The 14,012-nt window shown below is 56.0% G+C and overlaps 5 protein-coding genes and 9 non-coding genes across 14 annotated transcripts; 4 read left to right on the forward strand and 10 right to left on the reverse strand.

Annotated features, from left to right (window-relative positions):
* Nucleotides 1-279: 279 nt before the first annotated feature.
* Nucleotides 280-358, forward strand: A1Q1_t016. Its single transcript has one exon. It is a non-coding gene; the product is annotated as a tRNA-Gly (tRNA).
* Nucleotides 359-914: 556 nt separating this feature from the next.
* Nucleotides 915-1,639, reverse strand: A1Q1_03112 (uncharacterized protein; the record flags this gene model as incomplete). Its single annotated transcript, XM_014328202.1, has 2 exons — nt 915-1,316; nt 1,358-1,639. 2 exons carry the CDS (start codon nt 1,637-1,639, stop codon nt 915-917), a joined length of 684 nt encoding a protein of 227 aa, XP_014183677.1.
* A 224-nt stretch (nt 1,640-1,863) lies between these two features.
* A1Q1_03113 (uncharacterized protein) lies at nt 1,864-4,156 on the reverse strand (the record flags this gene model as incomplete). The annotated part of the gene is made up of 5 exons (XM_014328203.1): nt 1,864-2,619; nt 2,665-2,879; nt 2,985-3,070; nt 3,164-4,035; nt 4,073-4,156. 5 exons carry the CDS (start codon nt 4,154-4,156, stop codon nt 1,864-1,866), a joined length of 2,013 nt encoding a protein of 670 aa, XP_014183678.1.
* Nucleotides 4,157-4,749: 593 nt separating this feature from the next.
* Nucleotides 4,750-4,832, reverse strand: A1Q1_t041. Its single transcript has one exon. It is a non-coding gene; the product is annotated as a tRNA-Glu (tRNA).
* Nucleotides 4,833-5,133: 301 nt separating this feature from the next.
* A1Q1_t017 lies at nt 5,134-5,228 on the forward strand. Its single transcript has one exon. It is a non-coding gene; the product is annotated as a tRNA-Ile (tRNA).
* Nucleotides 5,229-5,688: 460 nt separating this feature from the next.
* On the forward strand, nt 5,689-5,768 carry A1Q1_t018. The gene has a single exon. It is a non-coding gene; the product is annotated as a tRNA-Arg (tRNA).
* Nucleotides 5,769-5,908: 140 nt separating this feature from the next.
* On the forward strand, nt 5,909-5,987 carry A1Q1_t019. Its single transcript has one exon. It is a non-coding gene; the product is annotated as a tRNA-Arg (tRNA).
* A 268-nt stretch (nt 5,988-6,255) lies between these two features.
* Nucleotides 6,256-6,349, reverse strand: A1Q1_t040. Its single transcript has one exon. It is a non-coding gene; the product is annotated as a tRNA-Ile (tRNA).
* A 522-nt stretch (nt 6,350-6,871) lies between these two features.
* A1Q1_t039 lies at nt 6,872-6,964 on the reverse strand. The gene has a single exon. It is a non-coding gene; the product is annotated as a tRNA-Ile (tRNA).
* Nucleotides 6,965-7,543: 579 nt separating this feature from the next.
* On the reverse strand, nt 7,544-7,636 carry A1Q1_t038. Its single transcript has one exon. It is a non-coding gene; the product is annotated as a tRNA-Ile (tRNA).
* Nucleotides 7,637-8,001: 365 nt separating this feature from the next.
* On the reverse strand, nt 8,002-8,472 carry A1Q1_03114 (uncharacterized protein; the record flags this gene model as incomplete). The annotated part of the gene is made up of 1 exon (XM_014328204.1): nt 8,002-8,472. One exon carries the CDS (start codon nt 8,470-8,472, stop codon nt 8,002-8,004), a length of 471 nt encoding a protein of 156 aa, XP_014183679.1.
* A 2,037-nt stretch (nt 8,473-10,509) lies between these two features.
* Nucleotides 10,510-10,618, reverse strand: A1Q1_t037. Its single transcript has one exon. It is a non-coding gene; the product is annotated as a tRNA-Glu (tRNA).
* Nucleotides 10,619-11,279: 661 nt separating this feature from the next.
* On the reverse strand, nt 11,280-12,293 carry A1Q1_03115 (uncharacterized protein; the record flags this gene model as incomplete). Its single annotated transcript, XM_014328205.1, has 3 exons — nt 11,280-11,423; nt 11,474-11,955; nt 12,260-12,293. The coding sequence occupies 3 exons, from the start codon at nt 12,291-12,293 to the stop codon at nt 11,280-11,282; spliced, it is 660 nt and encodes a 219-aa protein (XP_014183680.1).
* Nucleotides 12,294-12,748: 455 nt separating this feature from the next.
* Nucleotides 12,749-13,033, reverse strand: A1Q1_03116 (uncharacterized protein; the record flags this gene model as incomplete). Its single annotated transcript, XM_014328206.1, has 1 exon — nt 12,749-13,033. The coding sequence occupies one exon, from the start codon at nt 13,031-13,033 to the stop codon at nt 12,749-12,751; it is 285 nt and encodes a 94-aa protein (XP_014183681.1).
* Between the last annotated feature and the right edge of the window lie 979 nt (nt 13,034-14,012).

Genomic DNA, 14,012 nt, shown 5'->3' on the forward strand with positions numbered 1-14,012 from the left:
CGCCTCTGACACTTGCAGAGAGTATCTCGTTGAGAACTTGGGCGGCTTCTGGCCGCTAGAAGGGGATGCGACGCTTGGGGACAGGAAGCCACGCTGTCCAATCGTCGTCCTACTCAGACCAGTCCGAAATTTTGATATCGTTCAGACCCTCGACACCACGGAGTCCCAGCTTCTGTACCAGTCTCTGCTAACGTCCGGGCTTGCTGTCGTGACCTCCATCTGGGATTTTGCGCCGGCTCGTGGCGGCGCTGCCGGCAAGCTGTCAGCAGAAGCGTCCAAACATCTATGGTGAAATGGTATCATGCATCGTTGCCACGTGCGATTCGATGCGGTGGGGGTTCGATTCCCCCTGGATGTACTCTGTTTTTCTTCTCCTATGCATCAGAAGGGCGGATGGATGTGGGTGAGGGACGGTAAGGGCCGCAACACTGATTGCTGACTGGGCTGGAGGGTGCGGTTGAGCCTGGAGGGCTGTAGTGGCGGCCGTAGCATTTTGGGATATTTTCGACTTTGGCCATTTAAAGGCACCCCACCCATCCCTAACCCTGGGGAATGTTACCACTCCCCTCCGCAACGCTGGGATATGCAGCCGCTAGCGGTGTCTTTGCCAGCTGTTAGCCTTCGGCTGTTTGGCTTCTCTGGTTAGTTGGGGAGTCAATTCATCAGTTGCCGACAGAGATGCACTGAAAAGTCCACATTGAGTACTCTTCAGACCGAGGCTACAACGTCATAGGCAATAGGGAGGACATACATACGGTATTGGGCTGGAGCCTGATTGGAACGGAAAACGAACGACCAGGACCGATTAGGACGCATCAGGCGTTAGAGTCACCGGAGGCTGTAGGCTGCAGTCGGACAGTGGGCAGATGAGTGGGCGCCACTCAGTGCGGTGACGTTGTATGCGGCCCACTCCGTCACTGAGCGCCACGACCGAAAGGATCGTTCCCTCCAGTTTCCACGCCCCGCGTGCCTGCTGTAGAAAAGGCAGTATACGCAGACATAAATCCGTCCCTTGCTCTCTCTATCGCAGCGCGTTTCTCCGTCTCTTCCTTGAGCGACGCCTTCGCAGCCTGCAACTCCCTCGTCAACCACTCCTTCTCCGCCTTGAACTCCTCCTGCTTCCGGCCCTGTAACCTGAGCTCATCCCTCAGCCGTGCAAGCTCCAGGTCCTTCTCCTCGTTTTTGGCACGAAGCTGCGCTAGCTCTCCGAGGGCTGCCTCGCTGGCGGAGCGAGTGGGGACGCCATGACGCAGCCCAGCGAGCTCGTTGCGCAGAGCCTTCACGGTCTTCTCGAGCTCGGCGTTGGTCTCCTCCAACTGATACATTAGCAATTGTACCACGAGCCTTTGATACTCACGTCTTCCATTCGGCCCTCCAGGGCGATGTCTCTGCTGATCTGATCGAGGTGGAGACTTTGCCGCGTCGCTTCGAGCGCGGCACATGTAGCCTTGAGGTCATCGGCCTTCTTATCGAGGTCCGACAGCTGGGCACGGAGACGTTTTTGGATTAGATCAGCGGTCACTTCCATAATGACTCCCACAAGAGGTGAGGTTCGGTCAACAGGTGAATCGGGTAGTGGTAGCAGTCGGGCTTGTTTGCTGCCTTCAGCGTAGGAGGGGCTGGAGTGACGTTTCGACATGATGTGGGAAGGTGTGAGGACGGGAAAGCTTGATTCGGGTCCAAAGACGCGGCAAATAAGTGGCCGTTCGCTGCTCAAAAGCTATGGTGATGTAGAGTACGCGTCAGAGCCGATGCAAATGCCAGATCCGAGCCACACATATACAAGTTCATGCCCTTTGTTACACATTGTCCTGGGCGTCTCTTACAAACCGACCGCGTCATGTGTAGGGACCAACCACCCCATTATCTCCTGGCGAACCACGAACGACGACGTTCGATTTCTCCGGGCTCCAAGTTTTCGCGACGAGAGGGGGGCGGAGAGCGATGCCGTGAGTGAGCGATGGGGCTGCCCTTGATCGAGACACGCTGGTATGAGGGGTCCGACATGTCGCCCGAGTTGGAGAGTAAGGGACGCTGAGGCAGACTGGAGCGGGTGACAGCCTGGGATGGTGCTGGTGGCGGCGAGGTCTTGAGCTTCGCTAGCGTATGGGAGTTCGTCGGATCTAAGGGGCTGGGATGACGTTCGAGGTTGTCGGGAGGAGAGGAAGAGACTCGTATGTTCGATCTCTTGCTGCTCATCACCCTCAGTGCGGCGCCCATCTGCGCATGGAGATCTGCGAACTTTGCTTCCGCCGCCGCTGCGCCCTCCAAGTCGTCCGTTGCCTGCTTCCAGTCATGCTCAAGCTCGCGCACCTTGTTCCGGAGCCCGACGATCTCCTTCAGCAGTGACTCGTTTCTCTCCGAAAGCTTGGTGTTCTCCTCTTGCAACGCACCGTTACGAGTGTCTAGGGATTTGACTTGATTGTTCAGGTTGTGTGAGTCGGCGATCAAGGCTTCCTTCCCCTCACTGACGGCCTGGATATTGCATTGAAGCTGTTCGTTCTTGGACCGGAGATCGCTGATTTCCTTCACGTACGCTTGCGTTGCTTCACGGATCCGTTCGTCTGCTTCGGCGTTCCACCGTCGAGTGTGCTCCTGTACGACGCGAAGAATGTCCTCCTAAACATTAGCTCCAAACTGAATGAGGCGCGCCGCTGCACTGACGTCGAGGCCCAGGCCAAAGTCTTCTCTGGGATGTTTTGGTGATTTAGGCTCGACAGGAGAGCCTGGTCGCTTGAGAGTCATGTCGGTAGATGGAGTGTTGACAGGAAGGATAAACACGACGTGCTGCTTTGGGTCAGTCACCTGGGTGGCAAATATACGGGGTCCCCGCATCGGGCCCAGGTATGAAGCGCCTCCTCCCTGGGAGTGACGAGCAGCTGCAACATGCATGAGCTCAACTGGGAGGGGTTGCGAACGACGGAGGGGTTGCTAAGGACGGAGGAGAAACGCTTCTGGGCAGTACCGATTGGTTCAGCACTCACATAGGTAAGAGTATACCATGCTGCGAAATGGGCGAAAAGACTCGCGGGCAGCGACCCTCAAGACATGCACGCCCACAGACCCCGTCCTGCAGCGCACTTCGCGGCTCTGCAAAATCGAAAGAGTAGGACAACATGCATGACCGATTATCTTGTACAAGTGAGAAGAAAGGAGAACTCACGGCCAGTGATCAGCCTCCGAACGGCGACGGGGAGCGTAGCGTGACGAATGGGAGCGTGAATAGCCGTATTCGCCATCACTGGCACTGTCGTAACCACTACGCCGAGGAGACCAACTGTCGCGGTGGCGTTTGTCGCCTCTTCTATACGACGTCCTGTGATCGGGGGTCGGTGCAGGTGTGATGCGATCCTGCAAGGGCGCCGTGATGCGGATTTTGAGATCGGGGCGAGCTGGTAAAGCGGCAGGACCGCGGGGAGGTGAGCGGCTGAGGCTGCAGAGTCGGGCTTTGGTCGTCGTTGAGGAGAATGTGGAGGAGGGTGACTCCAGTGGCGAGATGGGACTGGCAGGACGGCGGGGAATGATGGGGGAGGGTTCGTCCTTGGAGTCGGCCTTACAGTCGGCCGCAGCTCGAGGAGAAGTAGGGCCGCTACCGCCTGGAGTCTCACTGAGGTGTTCCAATATGGTGTCGACTGCGGCCGTCGCGTTCATCAGATCGAGTCGTAGGTTGATGGTGTGCTGGAGCTGCGACTCTTTCTGAGCGTTGCGCTCCCGATGACGTTTACGTAGTTCTTCATTCTCACGACGGAGGTGCTTCAGGTGAGCAATCTCCGCGTCGAGCTGTGTAATGTTGCTCCTCAGTTGAGTATTGGATGCTTGCAATGCGCGGTTCTCCGCCTGCAGCGACGACGCGTCTTCCCTCAATTTGATGATGGCGTTCTCCAGGTCGTGGTCCTTGATCTCGAGGAGCGCATACTTGGCCTTGACCTCTTCGATCTCTGTCTGCAGTCGTTCGGAGTGCTGCTGCGCTTTACGCAGTTGCTCGACTTCTGCATTATCCCGCTTCAGACGCTCGAGCTCATGCTCAAGGTGAAGCTAATCGTCAAGCTTGCCCAGAATCGTCGTCACTCACAACTAGACCTGAAACCGACTGCGCAGGTAGGGGCTGCGGCGAGCCGTCAGGAGATGGTGCGTTGCTTGAAGAATCGCCCGTCATTGGGCACTCGAGTGGTGAATGATGGAGTGCAGTCGTCCATGGATCTGAGCAACCTTAGTCGCTGTGTCTGACAATCGCAGTGGGCCAGATCGGGCGGCACCAAACCGTGGCGGCCATACTCAGTTGTCTGGGTCTTCATTACACAAAAACAACCAACCATGAGCGAAAAGGAGACAGTAGTACGCCTGGTACGAGTAGATCAGATAGTTGCTCTCTACCTATCTTCTCCCGTCGTTCGGCTGCTATGCAAAGGTGCAGCGGTAACACGAAGCGGTTTGTCATGGAAGTGGAGGGGGAGCAAAACCGTGCGTCGAAGATCACTGTGAAACGCAACGACGGCTGCCGCGTGTGACTGGACCCGGCCACTAGACGTAGACACCGTCTCCTAGCCGAACTTGCACGCAACTGCCGCTGCCAGTTGTCCGTTGTAGCCCCATGCTTTATGTGTCAGTGGGAGATGTCGACATATCTACATGTTGTCCGACTTCCTCCTCCCTTCCATTTATTCAGTTCCGCTGTTCCTGACAACTTGAATACATTCGCAGCAAAAGCGGAGGACCGAGCAAGGCAAAAGTTAAGCAGATGTAGCTTCTTTCTCCGCCGGGGAATCGAACCCCGCTCGTCCGCGTCCAAGATACTTGAAAAGCGGAAATACTAACCGATGTACTAGCGAAGAGATCAGCGAATGACTGATGCCATCGTGCATCACGATCACGTGATAGGAGATCCGGTCCGGATGTAGAAGCCATCCGCGGATATCGTCGCCAGCTGCTGGAGACAAACACTACGTTCCACGATCAACACGGATTTGAATAGTATTCGACGCAGAAGCACTGAGACCACATTGACCTCTCGTCTCATGAGCCGGCATCCCCGAACAGTGGCTGGGCGAAGCGAGAGAACGAGGCCTAAGCTCCACCCTGCGCTCGCACCGGCGCGGCCGGTGCCGAGGCCCGGCTGAACACAACATCACCATCGGCCGCTTAGCTCAGCTGGTTAGAGCATCGTACTAATACGAAGACATCGTATCAGTTTAATGCGGAGGTCGGCAGTTCGATCCTGTCAGTGGTCAAGCACGAGCGCGACGCGCAAGTGCATTACTTTTTCGACAGCCAGAGGGGTGCTAGAGGACGGAAGACGAAGGGGCCAAGCGAAGGGACGGGTGACAGAGCTGTGATGGTTCACAGCGGTCGTTGTGCCGCGTTGCGCCCTTGAGGAATCAGCCCCCTGATTCGGATTTGCGGCCCTGTCAGCAGCGGCAAGGCATCGCGCTGAATAACAGGCAATCCGTGGTCCGGCGCGTCCCATTGTCGGCGGCCACTGGATGCACTGTATCCAGCACAAGTACCGTTTCTCTTTCAGGGGAAACTCATCTTCTGTCCGACGCGGGAAGCTCCTCGTGTACGCGATAAGCGCCTAGAGCCCCCGGTAAGTCTCTTCCGAGCAGTGACCTGAAATCATCGTATGAAAGGGGACATCCTTATCTACGCCGCGGGGACCGCGCTGACGTCAACGTTGTTTGATCAGCTTTCGTCCGCTTAACTCAGTGGTACGAGTGTCGGCTTCCGGATGGGTGCGCCGGCGGTCGAGGGTTCGACCCCCTCAGCGGATTACAGACGCTTTTTGTGATCCCCTTGAGGCATGGACAATAGGGCACCCCTTCTGTGCGTTTGGCGACTGTCCCTTGCATCCATCAGACGGGTTGGTAGGGCTCCGTGACGCCGGTGACGTCAATAGCGGTTCAACCAATCGGTCCGCTTAACTCAGTGGTACGAGTGTCGGCTTCCGGAGAGGGCGCCGGCGGTCGAGGGTTCGACCCCCTCAGCGGATTGCTTTTGCATGCGTGTGTAGCTTTTGGAAATCGTGCTCTTGGATATCGTTTCAACCCTCAGCTCGGGAGTACTTGTAAAGCGCTGGCCACAGTCGGAGCGGATAGTCCCAGGGCCCTGGACGGAAGCGTCAGTCGGTGGAGGCCGAACTGTGCAACGAAGCTGAGGCGGGATGCAGATCTAATCGCACATGTCACAGTTCGACTATCCAGTCAACACCGCCATTTCACGAAGCAGAAAAAGGTGTGCGCTCTCTTGCGAGAGCATGCTTGACCACTGACAGGATCGAACTGCCGACCTCCGCATTGACTAATTCTCGCTCGGAGTATTAGTACGATGCTCTAACCAGCTGAGCTAAGCGGCCGAGACATCCGTGATCGCCACAGCCCACCGATGGTCGCGGGGCCGGGCTAGCGGGCATTCCCACTTCGCCACGGTCATGCATACTCTGCCACTTGAGTTTGAGGCGCTCCAGTGCATTCGGCGCACCCTTCCCTGATATTGAGAGTACGTACAACGGTAGGAAGGGGTGTGCCACTGTCGGTTCCAAGCATGAACATGGGTGAGGCGCTCGTAACGAGCCATCAGTAATATTCAGAATTCCACCTTCATTTCCTGCCACTGTCCGCCGAACGCTGATCTTTCGATGCCGTATGAGCTGGCGAGATATTATCATCCTCGAAAGTCCTGAAGGTGTTGGCCACTTGAGATGGAGAGCGCCGCGTGTCACTTGCCATCATGCACTGAGAAGTATGTCTGCGAATAAATTCGAGGAGCAAGCCCAGTACTCGGATACACAGCGGTGGCGCCTTCTCCGCTTCCCATCCTTTCGCGCCCTACTCCAGCAGCAAAAAGGATGTCGTGCTCGTCGTTACCGAACACTTCTTGACCACTGACAGGATCGAACTGCCGACCTCCGCATGGACTAGTACTCCGCTGAGTATTAGTACGATGCTCTAACCAGCTGAGCTAAGCGGCCGAGACGATGTAAACGTTTGGAATCTGAAAACTGTACACTCTAGCCTGAAAGGCTAACGCCCACGTCTGCGAGCACACAGGCAGCCGCCAACTCGTCGCTGTCGGCACCGCAATGATGAGAGGGATGTGAACAGTCAGTCTGCATCATTGACAACCGTAGCTGACGGTGCTTTGGACGATGTGCAAGGTATGTTTAATGTCGTTGTCTCCGGAGCCGGAGGATTGCGTACGTGTGATCGGCGACTCAGAGTTTGCTTCCGACGCCGCGGACCCATCCGCACACATTTCGTCCCTTTTCAGTAACATAAGGTGTCCGTCTTCACTACACTTCCAAACTTTACTGCTCCATCGTCTCCCTTCTCTCCGTCACACAAGGTACACAGAGGACCTCGAACCTGGGACCCCCTTTGTGCAACACAAGGACGGCGATGGAAAGCAGCTTACACGCGCTGCCAACCTCCTCACCACCCTCCATCCGCCTTCATAGGACAACTATCTTCTCTTCCCACAGCCGTTATACCCTCTCTATCTCTCCCCAGGCGGGAAAAAAGTGATGCGCTCGTCGTTTGCAAGCACTCATTGACCACTGACAGGATCGAACTGCCGACCTCCGCATGGACTAGTACTCCGCTGAGTATTAGTACGATGCTCTAACCAGCTGAGCTAAGCGGCCGAGACGATGTAAACGTTTGGAATCTGAAAACTGTACACTCTAGCCTGAAAGGCTAACGCCCACGTCTGCGAGCACACAGGCAGCCGCCAACTCGTCGCTGTCGGCACCGCAATGATGAGAGGGATGTGAACAGTCAGTCTGCATCATTGACAACCGTAGCTGACGGTGCTTTGGACGATGTGCAAGGTATGTTTAATGTCGTTGTCTCCGGAGCCGGAGGATTGCGTACGTGTGATCGGCGACTCAGAGTTTGCTTCCGACGCCGCGGACCCATCCGCACACATTTCGTCCCTTTTCAGTAACATAAGGTGTCCGTCTTCACTACACTTCCAAACTTTACTGCTCCATCGTCTCCCTTCTCTCCGTCACACAAGGTACACAGAGGACCTCGAACCTGGGACCCCCTTTGTGCAACACAAGGACGGCGATGGAAAGCAGCTTACACGCGCTGCCAACCTCCTCACCACCCTCCATCCGCCTTCATAGGACAACTGCTTCCAGTGGGGAGGAACCTGAGTCCAATCACGCGCCTCGTTGTCGCGCTTCCAGTGAGGGGGAACCTGAGTCCAATCACGCGCCTCATTGTCGCGCTTCCAGTGAGGAGGAACCTGCGTCCAGTCGCGAGCCTCGTTGTCACGCTTCCAGTGAGGGGGAACCTGGGTCCAGTCGCGCTCTTCGTTGTCGCGCTTCCACTGAGGAGGGACTTGGGTCCAGTCACGCTCCTCGTTGTCGCGCTGTTGGAGAGCCTCACCGCTACCCCCGACAGCCTGACGCTCTTCCAGAGGAGCGGCCAGAGCGCCCGCCAGGGACAGGAGGAGGAGAGTGGTGATCTGCATGTTGTCGAGTGAGTTGTTTCGGTGTGTGGCGTCGAAAATGAAGAAATTGTGTGGGGCGTCAAAGGTGTGGGGTGCTCGTCTTATATCCAGTTTGACGAGGGTTGGAGATCCTCGGAAGCGGTGGAAAGCCAGAGGAAGAGCGCATCAAGGGCCTACTACGGGCGGGGGACCCGGCGCAGCCCCCGAGTGCCACTGGCGCCTACAGAGGCCTGGCGCGGGTCTAAAGTGGCTTGGTGGGGTGTGAGAGGGGTTTGCTGTCACATGCGGAAAGCAATAGAACTTACACCGGAACGTGGTTCGAATGCCTCGGCAGCCGCAAGAGCAAGCGGCTTCAATCGTGCGCCATCTGTTGCGGCTGAAGTCACCGATGACCGCTATCCTGAATGATCAGTGACGTCGAGGCAGGACGAACATGAGTGCACATCTCCCGCTCAATTGCTCTTATCGTATCATTTGTGCTTCCCATGGCGAGATTGGTGGGGGCGGCGTGGTCATCTCGTAAGCTTGCTTTATAGCCGGTGCCACTCGCGGGGATAGTCATCGTGCCCGGGGTCATCTCTTGGCAAAGGATCACTGACTTTGAGGGCTCGATGTTCACAACGAGACTGTCGGTAAAGTTCCGATCATTCCGCCGTTCACCCATCAGTGCCTTCCTTACTCTATCACTTATATTCGAGGCGGACAAGCCTGAAGCTAATCGCGGACGTCAATGAAAGAAGCATGTGGAGCACGAAGCTCAACGTAAGTGACTGAACCTCCATTGGCTCGAACTCATAGGCACCGCACGTTTCGCCGAAGCGGCAACAACTCCGACGCGGCGAATGCACCCAGATGCTGGCACTCTGGAGAGTTCCTGCAGATCTATTCTGGTGCACACACCTAGTCACACGGCTCTCACTCAGAAAGCAAGAGACAGCACACCAAGTCACGCTGTAGATATGCACGAGAGACGTGGCTTTCCTCGCATGAGATCACGTCACTACCATCCAAGCCAGGGCTTAGCTTGAGCTCAATGTAATCTCTGGTCCTGCGTGCTGGGATGCATAAACGCGGCGTGCCAGTTGGCTGCACCCATTCGACAAGACTATCGGCATGCGGAGTTCCTCTCTCTTTCACCCATATCGATTGGAATGCTCGTCTTCTTTCATAACATAGACATCAAACGGGTGTCAGCGTGCCGCAGATACTGGTACTCACTCAGAAGTGCATGGCCAGCGGAGGCAATTCTGACAATCTCAGTCGCTTACTCCCTAGTTCTGAGAACCCGCTTAGTGACTCCCTCTGACGTCTAACTGGCCCAGTGCGCTGAATGCCAAGGTGCAAAAGAATCCGTGCCTCTCTTTGATTCGTTATCTGTCAAGATGCCTAGAGTTTTGGGTTTGACCATGGAACCAACCAGGGTCCATTCTTTCATACCCCGCGGGAATAGCACACTAAAGTGAGCGGTGATCTGCAGAAGACCATCTCGGTCCGAAACTCCGTAGGGAAAGCCGAGGGCCGACCGCGTGGTGTGATTATGGAGCGCTGGGATGGCAGCTTCTGTCGCGGTAGCAAACCTGGCATGCGTCGTTTGTGATCACGCCTTCACACTCATGCCAACCTCAGGAGTCGAGTTCCGGACGACTTTTGCCAGGTAGCCTGGAGCGCTCGAAATGATGGCTGAGAAGACTCACCTGGATGGTTGTCAACCGCGATTCCTCATCAATTTGCGGGCATCACGCTCCTCTTCCACTGGCCTGCGGTGCAACCACACTCATGTGTTCGTCGTGGGGTGCCCCCTTTCGCCGCGGGGGAAGGAGGAGGGGGTGTCGGGGCAGGCGGAATGAGAAGCTGCCGTGTCTGTCTTTGGTCGAAGCGACTGCTTCCAAGGTCTTGTTGAATACCGCCATTCTGAGGAGGGGAGTCTGTGCGCATGGTTCGAAGATTAATGCGAACGGGGCTGATGCGGCCTTGCTGAAATCCCGTATTGTTCCTCGCTGAGTCTTCGGTGGCCCATCGTAAGACGATAGCTTGCACACAAGCCGAGCTTAAAAAGCATTCTCCGCCAGGGAGTCGAACCCTGCTCTATCGCGATCACTACAGTCGATTAAGACCGAGGAGTCTCCCACTTGAGAGGCGATTATACTAACCGATATACTAGCGAAGAGGTTGGTGCCGGATCATCGTCACGTGCTCATGTCCTCACCGCTGCCCTCCTGAACGATTCCGAGACTCTGGAGAGCCTCACTGCATAGCCTGCTTGGGAAAGAAAGCACTCAGGATCCACTAAAACAGTTCAAGTGTGCAATGTTAGTGGTGGGAACGAACACCAAGTCGAAGCGTGAACCCGAGCAGTAAGCTGGCACAGTCAAAACAATACGGGACTTTTGGCATCAAGTGTCTGATACAGCGGGGAGAAACACATCTAGGGTCACCTGCCCTAGCCTAAAGGATCTGTGGTTTGTGAGCTGGCCACCGTTCGCAAGGTCAGAAGCGGTGAGAGCTTAAACGCCACTTTCCTCTTCTTTGCCAGAGAGCCAACGATGAATGCACGTCTTGCTGCTCCTTGTTTCCTGCGGCTCTCTTCTGCCGCTCGCTTCCCCTATCGGGTCGGCGTCTTCGGATATGCCCTCGGCGTACTGATCTTAGTTGGCCGAGATGTGGTAAGGGTCATCGCGCGGTATCAGTGGCTGAAACTGGCGCCTTGAGGTTGGGCAGTCGAGGGTTGTCTGCTATGCAACATGAATTCGTTTCCGAGACTTGTTGATCGAAATACCATACACATAAATTCGTCGCCACGTCTAGCACACGGTATCTCATTCTGCTGTTCAAATCGCCTCAGAGGAGTACTCCTCGACGCCGGGCTGCTCCTTTATGAAAGCACGCAGCTTCTTCAGTCTCTTAACGAGCTCTGATGGCCGGCTCTCGCAGGGAGGCAGACCCGCCCGCATCCTGGCCTCCTCGCGCTCCACCTCACGCCTTACGGACTGGTGGTTAGCTTTGCTCTACCACAAAGGCTTACCCGACAAAGGCGCTGGAGGCGGGCTTGGTCGGGATCGACGTCCTCTTGAGACTTGCTCTCCTTGCTTCTGTTCTTGTTTGCTTCATGCTTGGTTTTCGACTTAACTGGCCCCACGGATTCGTGAGGCGTTCCATCCGCAAGAACCTCCTTGGAGCTGGCTTCAGTGCCGAGAGAAGCAGCGTGGTCTTGCCCCTCGCAAGCAGGATGGCTCTCGGTGGCGGTTGGCTTGACCGTGTCGCCTCTTGCCTCGTGCCCAATTTGGGGTTCGTCCGCTGAGCTGCGCCCTAATGGTTTCAGGTTGGTTTCAGTGTCTGTGGGGCTATCTTCGAGCGTCGTGGAGTTAAGACGACCAGAGTCATTCTCGCGAGCGCGCAAACGAGCCTGTTCATGCAAGCAGACAACATCGATAAGGTTCTTGACCACTTTGCACACCGCTTCGGAGTCGTCGTGGTAAGTACCCTTGCCGATGCTTGCAACTAGCGCTTGAATTTCCTCGCTTATCAGTTGAAATCACGAGCGGTACAGACGTACTTCGGTTCGGGCGCGTGCTTGGTGATGGAGTAGTTGTATCCCTGACTCCGAGGTCAGAGATGGACAGGACTCAGACGTTTGAGGCAGTTCGTAATTTTCCTTGGTCTTGGAAGGTTTGGATGGATGGGATAGAAGCACCCAGTCGTCTGCTGTCAGCTACAGGCCGCTGAAGAAGCCGCCGGACGGCGAAGATGATGGAGCTACACAACCGTCGCGCGACGAGCTGAGAAGCTTTAGTCGACAATGTTCACTCACCGCTGATGCCGTTAGACGAGCCGTTCGATGTCATGGGAACACGTAGGCGTGGTGGTGTGATGGATGATGGTGGAAAAGAGCAAGAACCTGGGTCCTTGTTGCGTCACCCAGTGGCAGGGAGACGGGGGCATGTTAGTGAGCTGGAGTATCGAGTGGAGCGCGCCCTGCTGGTACGATTGCGCCCTCGAGGCCCTTCAGCCGTCATGCCGCCTGACACCCTCTTCACTTGGGGTAGTGATTTGCCGTTTGAATACAAGCGGGCGCCGTTGGTTTAGTCAGGAATGACTAAAGCGCCGTAAAACGATTCGAACTTATACAATGCATGCATTGCTCTTAGCTAGTGGTTATTACTTGAAGGTAGACTTTTGCGGGCGTGGGACACGGGCCTGGCCAGTCCGTCGACATGCTGTGACATCTGTGAAAGTCAATTGGGAGCGTTCGGATGAATCTGGGAGCTTACAGTGAAGCAATCTGGGAACGCGAGGCTAGCTACTGAGAGCCATGCGAGTCGGCACGCTTCCACTTCTGGGCGCCGTTCCAAAAGTCACGCTCCTCCTCGTCGGGCTCTCGCTTCCACTTCTGGGCGCCGTTCCAGAAGTCCCGTTCCTCCGCGTCCTCCCGCTTCCACTTCTGAGCACCATTCCAGAAGTCACGCTTCTCCGCGTCAGCGTCGTCTCGCTTCCACTTCTGAGCGCCGTTCCAAAAGTCGCGATCCTCAATAGGAGCTGCCATCGCGCCAGCAATAGACAGGAGGAGGATGGCGGCGAGCTTCATGTTCTTGTGATGACAATTGTCGGTGTGTGGCGTCGAGATTGAGAATAGTTTTGAGACCCGGGACACCGTGATTGTCCTTTATATATCTGTTTGGCAGGGCAACTAGGACTGGGGAGGGCTGAAAGGTGAGGGAAAACGCTGAGGCTTCGAGTCCGGTCACGGAGGCGCGCCACTTGAGCACTTGAGCAGTTGACCAAGTTTGTCCCGAATAAGTGGCATAGTGCCACAGATGCATCACCACCTCTGTGCGCAAGCAGATGGATAGTTGACCGAGGTACCTTGCTATCTTTCCACAATTAGCTACTGCCCCCAGAGTCACTACCTCACTTGTCTCAGATGTCTGCCTGGTATGCACGAACCTCTTTACAGCCCCATCTAGACCCCGACACCCCGCAGATGTGAATGAGCACACAATTGTCCGCAGCCCCGAACAACAGGTGACGAGGGGCAAGACAATATGAAGGCACACCTCCCGCCTCATCGCAATTGTCGTAATCTCTGCGACCCCTGTGAAGGGCAGGTGACCTTGCGCTCTCGTACACGTGTGTTTTAGCGACCAATGCTGCGCGCGGGGATGGGTGGACGACCGCAAGGAAGCTGTGCATCAAAAGGGGCGAACCACTGTGCATGATGGCTCTGGCTCCATTAAACGAGGTGCCACCCTACGCGTCCCTTTCTCCACCAAGCTCACAAGTCAACTAGCCAGCATCTGATAATGTGGCCGACTAGCAGCAGCTAACGGCACTGCAAGACATACGACTTGCGTAGCGGCTGTTGCGGAACGGACGTGAAAGCGCAGGTCCGCTCGTCGAGTCCGCTCGCTCGACGACTCACAAGTGGCGGCGACAACCGTCCCAACTCCGGTCTAGTGAGCGTAGGCTAACCTTGAAAGTTGTGGTGACTGCCCTCCAAACCCAAAGTGACCCCGTAATGTCAGCGAGCGTGCGCAATCTCATGCTCTCCACTGTATTTAATGACG

The sequence above is a fragment of the Trichosporon asahii genome (assembly GCF_000293215.1).
Source record: "Trichosporon asahii var. asahii CBS 2479 unplaced genomic scaffold scaffold00004, whole genome shotgun sequence".
Classification (NCBI taxonomy): Eukaryota; Fungi; Basidiomycota; class Tremellomycetes; order Trichosporonales; family Trichosporonaceae; genus Trichosporon; species Trichosporon asahii.